This window comes from Lacerta agilis, chromosome 8 (genome assembly GCF_009819535.1).
Source record: "Lacerta agilis isolate rLacAgi1 chromosome 8, rLacAgi1.pri, whole genome shotgun sequence".
Classification (NCBI taxonomy): domain Eukaryota; kingdom Metazoa; phylum Chordata; class Lepidosauria; order Squamata; family Lacertidae; genus Lacerta; species Lacerta agilis.
Window position 1 is genome coordinate 60,622,286 of NC_046319.1, and position 9,380 is coordinate 60,631,665.

A 9,380-nucleotide genomic window follows, 5' to 3' on the forward strand; every position below is an offset into this window, starting at 1 on the left:
AACTATGGTTCACAGCCAACATTATGTTTGAATGATGTCACTTTCACATCTTTTGAACAAAGAAGTCGGATACACATTAGTTCTGGAAGACTGCAGAGCTAATTCTAGCCCAGTGTTTTTCAACCACTGTTCCGCGGCACACTAGTGTGCCGCGAGATGTTGCCTGGTGTGCCGTGGGAAAAATTACTTTATATGTAGTCAATATAGGCACAGAGGACCAGCGTTGCCACCGCCGCCACCGCCGCCGCTTCTCCCTCAGGAAAGCTCTTTATTTCGCTCCCCACCACAGTATCCCCCTTCCCACGCCTGAATCTACCAGGCGCGGCGGCGGCGGCGAGCTGAGAGGAAGGAAGGCAAGAGCCGCGACGGCACCGGCAGCTTCTCCGCCTCCTCCTCCGCCTCCTCCTCAGCTGCGAGGGAAGGAAGAGGCGGCGGCTCCCTCCCCCCTCCCGAGGGGCCCCGCGGCCCTCCGCCTCCGCGCCCCCGTCCGGGGCGAACCGAGGGAGATGCCCGTGAAGAAGAAGCGCAAATCCTCGGGGCAGGCGGGGGACGAGACGGGCCTCAAGAAGTGCAAAATCAGCAGCTACTGCAGGTCTCAAGCTTCTAGTAAAGTGATAAGCGGTGAGGAGCATTTTTCAAGCAAGAAGTGCCTGGCTTGGTTTTATGAATATGCAGGTGAGGATGAAGTGGTAGGGCCAGAAGGAATGGAGAAATTCTGTGAGGACATTGGCGTTGAACCTGAAAATATTATTATGCTAGTTTTAGCCTGGAAACTGGAGGCTGAAAGCATGGGATTTTTTACAAAGGAAGAATGGTTAAAGGGGATGACCTCATTACAATGTGACTGCACAGAAAAGCTGCAGAGTAAATTTGATTTTTTGCGCTCGCAACTGAATGATATTTCAACATTTAAGAATATCTACAGATATGCCTTTGATTTTGCAAGGGATAAAGACCAGAGAAGTCTGGATATTGACACTGCAAAATCTATGTTAGCTCTTCTGCTTGGAAGAACGTGGCCTCTGTTTTCAATATTTTACCAATACTTGGAGCAGTCAAAATACAGAGTAATTAACAAAGATCAGTGGTACAATGTGTTAGAATTCAGCAGAACTGTCCATGCAGATCTTAGCAACTATGATGAAGATGGGGCATGGCCTGTTCTTCTTGATGAATTTGTGGAGTGGCAAAAGGTTTGCCAAGCATCATAGCAAGAGCAGCTTTGAAGAAGGTGCTGGATCTTGTGATGTTGCAAAAACTGAGTCAAAACCAAGGGTTGCGTTCACATCCTTATGAACTTTAGTCATTTTTTCCCCTTTTATTTTTAAAGGAAGCCTTGTTACATGTGAAATGGGCATTGAACCACACCTCATCTGAGACTGAAAATTGGAGGGTTTCGTCTTAAGTTTCTAGCATTTCAGAACAATAAAGATTCAGATTTGTAACAGTCTTAATATATATATATATATATATATATATATATATATATATATATATATAGGCACAGAGTTATTTTTTTAAATATTTTCTAATGGTGGTGTGCCTCGTGATTTTTTTCATGAAACAAGTGTGCCTTTGCCCAAAAAAGGTTGAAAAACACTGTTCTAGCCCACATCACAGAACTACAGTCCCCAGAATTCCTTAGGAGAAATGGCAGTGAAAGATCCTACATTTAGTTTTGAAATAGCTATTTTCTGCTTTTTTAAAACCTACAAACAACATTCTGACCATTTTCCTGATTGACACTAAAGCAGCTTCTCCTGTGCTGTTTGTGTGCATGGGTTAACTGTATTCCCTGGAGAACCTCTGCCTCATTATTTTTCAGCAGGTGTCCTCGACACATTTGGAGGTCTGCAACAATAGGAAGTGAGTCTGTTTAGTCACGCCCTGGAGGCTCTTTGCATATAGGCAGTTCCTCCATTTGGTACATTCTCTGATAGAAGTTCATAAATTACGGCTAATTCAGAGGAGCATTGTTAGAGTTCATTTACTAATGTTTGTAAAATGCTGGCAGATGCTTTATTGGAAGCTGCTATAAAAAGACTAATTATGAACTGAAAACCACTCACGTGAGTTACCATAAATTGTATGCTGTAACTTTAACGAGGATGGAATATACAAATTAGACATCAAATAATAAAATGCAACTGCTATATCAAAAATGTACAGTCCTCAACACATATTTTGTTAATCTGTTAACTGATTTATTTTTATCTTTTTTTCTGGCAGAAAAGAGAGACCATGATACACCCAGAATTAAGGCATGTTTAAATCCCATTGATTTCAGTGGGGGAAAGTTCCCATTAAACTCACTGTGGCTCTAACTTCTAAGTGTGCACAGGATCAGCATATTTACTCCTTGCCTTACGTCCAAGGAGCTTCAAGCTGTACATGGTTCTGCCCCCTCCACTTTTTATCTTCAAAGCAACCCCATGAGGTAGATTAGGCTAAGAGACAACGACTGACCCAAGGTTGCTCAGTTAGCTTCATGGGGGTGGGGATTGGAATCCTGGTGTCTCAGGTTGTAGTTTAACACTACATGGTACTGTACCTATATCAAGGCCTGTGCAGAGCTTGTCTGAGGCCTGGGGCAAGAGTCTTGTTAGAATAAAGTTATAAACTCAAATGAAAAAGCAACTGGTCCCTGGTCCCATTTTTAAACATAGCACTGGGTGCTTGGGATTAATTCTGTTCACATGTAAATTAATCATGCTACATACTTACCTAAACAGCAAGTCTATGCAGGTTTCTCAGAAGTAAGTCTAACTATGCTCAGTGGAACTTGTCCCAAGTAAGTGTTGCATAGGATGAGGCCCCAATTCCCTGCCCCTTCTCAAGAGTTCAACATAGAAACCATTCCAAACGTCTCCTCTTTCTTCTCTGACTAGTTTTGTAGCCACGGGTGTGTGTGTGCCTTATCCCTGTTTATTGGTAGAGTTAAAAGCATGCTGGCAGTATCTTATCCAATTGCTTACTAAGGCCATATTATTAATTAATTAATTAATTAATTTAATTTGTATACCACAGGGCAGTTTACAACATAGAAATACAAAATGAAAACACAAAATACTAAATAAAATAAAAACAGAAGCAAAACAAACCAATAGCACCCCCCACTGATACATAGAATGTTAATCAGCCTAACACCTGGTTGAAGAGAAACGTTTTCACCTGGCACCTAAAGATATGTAATGAAGGTTCTGGGTGAGCCTCCTTGGGGAGAGCATTTCACAAATGAGGAGCCACTGTCTCTGTTATGTGGTGATGATTCCTCAACCCATTAAATCCCATTTCAAGACGATTGCTGGCTACTGGCTTGCCTCTGTCCCATCCGAAATGTCATAACTGTCTGAAATAAATCATGTTTCAATTCATCTCAATATTGTAGGGGGTTGCTTTCTGCTGGGGTGACAACTTTGCAGGAAAAAACCCTACTAGTATGCCATTGTGCCTTCAACAGCAGCATCATAAGCTAGAATTCACAGGTGAAAATTTTGTAGCACAGAGATAAGCTGAAACACTGGTTAATGCCTGTAGGGTTAAAGGGCTTTTAAATACATAGTTAAAGGTTGACTTACAAATCTGACAATCTTATGGCTTCCAATTGTCTCAAAACAATAGTCTTCCCGCCCCCATCTCCCAGGCTTGACAAAATGATGAGAGACAAAGCACTAGTTGCTGAACACTCCCTTTAGAGTAGGGGTCAGCAACCTTTTTCAGCCATGGGCCGGTCCACCATCCCTCAGACCATGTGGTGGGCCGGACTATATTTTGGGGAAAAAATAATGAACGAATTCCTATGCCCCACAAATAACCCAGAGATGCATTTAAAATAAAAGCACACATTCTACTCATGTAAAAACACCAGGCACGCCCCACAAATAACCCAGAGATGCATTTTAAATAAAAGGACACATTCTACTCATGTAAAAACATGCCAATTCCCGGACCATCCACGGGCCGGATGTAGAAGGCAATTGGGCCACATCCGGCCCCCGGGCCTTAGGTTGCCTACCCCTGCTTTAGAGCACTCAGGACAAATGTTCCATTTATTCAGTAGGTGGCTGGGCTGGATCCACAATTCACATAAGCCAAATGCTGGAACTGAAGCCCATTTAGTGCTGTCTGGGCTGTGGAATGGTAAGAGAACCATAGATAAAGCATATACAAAAATGATATGTATGGGTTTTTATTGTTAAGTGATTCTGCCTTTTTCTCCATCTGTCCCCATCTCAAATATTGAATATCTACCTACCTAAACACATGTGTGCGCGCACTCAGGCACAGCACTCTCAAAGGTTTGGTTTCCTACTGGTAATGGATGGGTTTTTATGACCTTTTCATTTAAATCACAGTAGAAATCAATATACATGTCAAGGACAAATGACCATGGACTAACTGCAGCAGTGGTGATAAAACCAAGCCCTTATTTTCTGAGCTCTTGCCTTACATTACCCATGAACTGAGCTATATCAATAGGACCCTGATGCGTTACGTATCTCTACTTTTAAAAAGCACAATGATTTCTGCACATGAATTTCTAGATTAGAGTGGGTTAATATTGTGACAAGCAACAATAGATCCTTCAAAACACACATTACCTTAAAGCTGGGTTGTTTTTTCTCCTCCCAATCAGATGTCTGTTTCCATGGAAACAAGCATCCGGCAGCCAAACATGGGTAGATTTTTCAGACTGAATAATCAGCAGTAGATGTTTTTTCAAGTAGATGTTTACAACCCAAAGGACTCCGTGGTATTTTTGATGTGGTTCAGCTTCTTGACCCCTGGTGAAGATTTCTGTGCTACAAATAACCATAATTAATTAAGTTCTGTGGTGTTTAACGTGCTGTGTTTGTAGTACAAACCCTCCCTAGTTTTACATTTTGTTTGACGTTCTAAACCAGCCTTCACCAACTGGGGCTGATGGGAGTTGAAGTCCAAAATATGGGGGAGCACCAGGTTGGAAATGGGTGTTCTAAACATTCTGCTAAAGCAGGAATGGGAAATCTGGGGCCCATGAGATGTTGTTGGACTAGAACTCTTAACTCTAACCATTGGTTGTGCCAGTTGAGGCTCATGGGAGTTGGAATCCAACAACATCTGCAGGGCTACACATTCCCCAACTCTCATCTATGAAAACAGCTTAGAGATTTTTAAAAAGGCCTTCTAGCATTAAAAAGTTTTCAGCACTAGTAAAAAAAACCCAGAGAGGGAGATTATAGGATCTCTTTGGGAACTGAGCTCCATAACTGCAGTGGCACCACTGACATCACCCTATCATTTGATACCCTTTAAATCAGCTTTTGCCAACCTGGTGCAGCTCTCATCAACCCTTAGGCCCCTTGACTGCAACAACATCTGTAGGACCACAGGTTCTCTATCTCTGGCCTATTGCTCGTCAGTTATTCCAGTGCCTTGACATTCACTGGCCAGAATGATGGAAGGTGGAAATAAGTTTTTGTTTTTTTTAAAGAAAGCTACTGGGCAGAAGAGCCTGCACAATTTCCCTAAGAGCTACATGAGGCAAACAGTCTAGAGACTTACTTTTCCTGATTGCAAATTATAGGAAGCGAACTAGAATAACCTTTCAGGACCTTTACTGTTCCCCAGCGACACAGGCTACAGCCCTGTATCCTACCTCTATTTTAGGTATGGGTGAATCAGTCAATTTCAGTTTCTCATTTGTCCAATCCTAAGTTCAGTTGTTAATATTTCCACATCAGTTTGCACTTTAAATAAAATTCTGGTGAAAATTCATCAGGGTTTTAGTGCAGGTTTTTCTGAATATGCACGTTTGAGTAAAATTTTGCTGAATATACACATTTTGAAATCAATTTTCCCTATAATAATACATTTTGTATGTTATTTTCACTTAATATGTGCATTTTTATGCATACCTTACCCCCGTTTATGTACTTTTAAAGACATCAGTTGGCTGGAGAAAAACATGGCAAAATTTGGAGAAGTATGAATTTTGAAGAATGATTGTCTTTCAGTTCTCATATTTTGGAAATTGCAAATTAGGTAGATTTGCCTTTAAATGTGAACTGAATCACATTTCTCCCCCATACCTAACCTCTACCCCAACTCAACAGATGCTGAATAAAATATAGATTTAGATTTCTTTCTTTTGACCCATCTGGGAAAATTATAAAGTTTGGAGGCATCAAGAAGACCCTCACAACTTCTAGTGAGAGTTTAACACACTCTCTCTCTATCTATCTATCAATCTATCTATATATTCTCAGATATTCTAGAATTAAAATTGCATTATTACTAATTGTGATGTTGATGAAGAAGACAGGAGGGGGTGCAAATAACCAAAATACCCCTTCAACTGCATTGTCCAATAGAAAGTGAGATAATTATGCAGCTCACAGAGAAGCAGAACACAGAAGGGCTTTTATTTTTGATCAAGGTAAAAATATCTATAGAGAACAAAATTAATCTGTGAGTGAGAGGAGGGTGTGCATGTGTGAGAGACAGAGAAAATGTGCAAAGCTGTTTAAGCATCCAAGATGCATTGTTCCTACCAGCAGTAAACCTGTGTCTAGTCTTTTTGATATTGTAAGCCACATATTCAAACAGATTTAATATTAGATTTGCCAAGTCAGGACCATCCTAGTCCCTGAGATTTCAGGGCGCAAACTTGAGACCTAAGGGTGGCCCCTGGCGATGACACAGGAGCAGGCCCTGGATACAGAGGTGGTCATTGTTACATTTTCTATACCATCCTTCATCGAAAGAGCACAGGGAGGTTTACAATATAAAAACACCAAAATGCATACCATAGTAACAAACAAAAACAATAACTCCCCCCCCTCCCCACTGCCCATACAGTTTCAGGTCTGTACAGATGTGAGAGCAGCTGGGTACACATACCCCAGGCCTCAGAGGGCTAAGCTGGCTGGGGGTGGTGCTTAAGGATCTGCCGAACTTACACTGTCTTGCCAACAACAAGACTCCCACCCTGGGCCTCAGACAAGCTCTGCACTAGCCTGGAGGCAGGTGGCCTGAAGCCAAAGCATTGATCTGCCACACCACCTGCTCTGCCACCTGAAGCAAGGGGCTCCCTTTGTTACAGTTATCCAACCTGTACTCTCTTTACGGGGCAGACATAGGAATAGCAGAGATAGCTGCCCCGACACATCGAGTTGGGCCTAAAAAACGAGATTTAGTGCTTGTGCAGATTGTAAAAAATGGCCAAACCCTTACTTTAGCACTTTGAACTAGTTCTAATCCACCACCAGCAGTGTCGTGTTTACATGTGATGTGTATGTATGTGTTTGGTAGAGAGCGGGGTGCGCATAGTTTAATTATGACAAGATGTGGTGACGGCCACCAACTCGGCTTTAAAAGGGGATTAGTCAGCTTTGTGGAGTATAAGGCTATCAGCGGCCTCTAGGTATGATAGTTCATATGCTATCTTTGAATGCCAGTCACTTGGAAACAGCCAGATGCTCTCCCATCCTGCTTGTGGGCTTCCCATAGGCACTTGCTTGGCTACTGTGGGATGCAGAGATGCTGGGCTAGATGGGCCTCTGGCCTGATCCAGCAGGGGTCTTCTTATGCTCATAATTACTGAAAATCCTGGGAGAGAGGCAGTGCACGTCCCACACAGGATAATAATAATAATAATAATAATAATAATAATAATAATAATAATTTATTATTTGTACCCCGCCCAGCCACTCTGGGCGGCTTCCACCAAACATTAAAATACATTTAAAATATCACAGTTTAAAAACTTCCCTAAACAGGGCTGCCTTCAGGTATTTTCTGAATGTCAGGTAGTTGTTTATTCCCTTGACTTCTGATGGGAGGGCGTTCCACAGGGCGGGCGCCACTACCGAGAAGGCCCTCTGCCTGGTTCCCTGTAGTTTTGCTTCTCGCAGTAAGGGAACCAACAGAAGGCCCTCGGCGCTGGATCTCAGTGTCCGGGCTGATTGATGGGGGTGGAGACGCTCCTTCAGGTATACAGGACCGAGGCCGTTTAGGGCTTTAAAGGTCAGCACCAACACTTTGAATTGTGCTCGGAAACGTACTGGGAGCCAATGTAGATCTCTCGGGCCCGGTGTTATGTGGTCCCGGCGGCCACTCCCTGTCACCAGTCTAGCTGCCGCATTCTGGATTAATTGCAGTTTCCGGGTCACCTTCAAAGGTAGCCCCACATAGAGCGCATTGCAGTAGTCCAAGCGGGAGATAACCAGAGCATGTACCACTCTGATGAGACAGTCTGCGGGCAGGTAGGGTCTCAGCCTGCGTACCAGATGGAGCTGGTAGACATGATGAAAAATAAAAACAGGAAAGGTTCATAAAATAGTTGGGCCTTGCTGCAAGAGATGGAAGAGCATTGTTTCTCACTACACCCCTTCCCCTACCCCTTCTAAAAGGGCTTTGTGGCAGTGTCTTTGCTTGAGTGGTATTGATGGGGACTGCTCAGCTACAAAAATGTGGATTAAATCTGTGAAGGATGTCACAGCAACACAGCATGGGCATGAAGCGGGAAAGCTGCACGGCTGGCATTAGGGGCAGCATAACCTAGAAACAGCCAAGGCTCCTTCCTCATCAGAAGACATACTGCTGACCTCTGGTGGCCCTGCAGCCTTGCTGTTTTCCCCATCTCCTTTGCTGCCACTTCCTGCTCACCTCACCTGCCTTCTCTAAGTAAATGAGCAGTGACAGGAGTGAGAAGGATCAGCTCATACCAAGAACAAACAGTTGGTCTCTAAGGTGATACTGGAAGGAATTTTTTAATTTTTTATTTTGTTTTGAATTATGTAAGTTCACCTTTAAATGAGAACTGAATTGAATTTCTCCCCCCACCTTAGCTTAGAGGTGTGGGGGGTGGGGGGGACTGGAAGAGCTGAATGAACTATTGCCTGAATTCGCATAAGGCAATTTTGTACGTTTGTAAGAGCTTAGTGCTCTTAAGGGTCTGTCTTAGATCCCCCTGATCTAAGTGCCTGTTTCCCCATGCCAAATTGAATTAATCTGTATAAAAGCCAGCTCCCTATCCACATACAGCATATATTCGCTTCTGTGCTTTGTCGCAGCAATGGCTGAAGGAAAAAATGCAGCTTGTAGGGCAGCTGTTCAGGGACATATCAGTCCCTTAAGAAGAAGATTTATGTAATCACAGAACCTTCCCAGATTCACAGAGGACCACCTCCTGCTTCTGCCATATATGGTATGCTTATGTAAACCCCAACATTTGCTTGACTGTTATGTTCAGGATGCCTATATTAAAAATGGAGAGCTGCTTCTCCCTTAGTCTTCAGATCACCTCTGCCTTTACCTCCATGTATCATTGCCTCCATGGAGTCCCATGAAATTTCTAGGCCAAGTGTAGAAAACAACTGTTTTGGGTCCCAAAATAA

General features: G+C 43.0%; 1 protein-coding gene across 1 annotated transcript; it reads left to right on the plus strand.

The window, feature by feature from the left end:
• The first annotated feature begins 506 nt into the window (after positions 1 to 506).
• On the plus strand, positions 507 to 1,375 carry LOC117051427 (DCN1-like protein 5). Its single transcript, XM_033157811.1, has one exon. It carries the CDS (start codon positions 507 to 509, stop codon positions 1,209 to 1,211), a length of 705 nt encoding a protein of 234 aa, XP_033013702.1. The 3' UTR covers positions 1,212 to 1,375.
• The last annotated feature ends 8,005 nt before the right edge of the window (positions 1,376 to 9,380 follow it).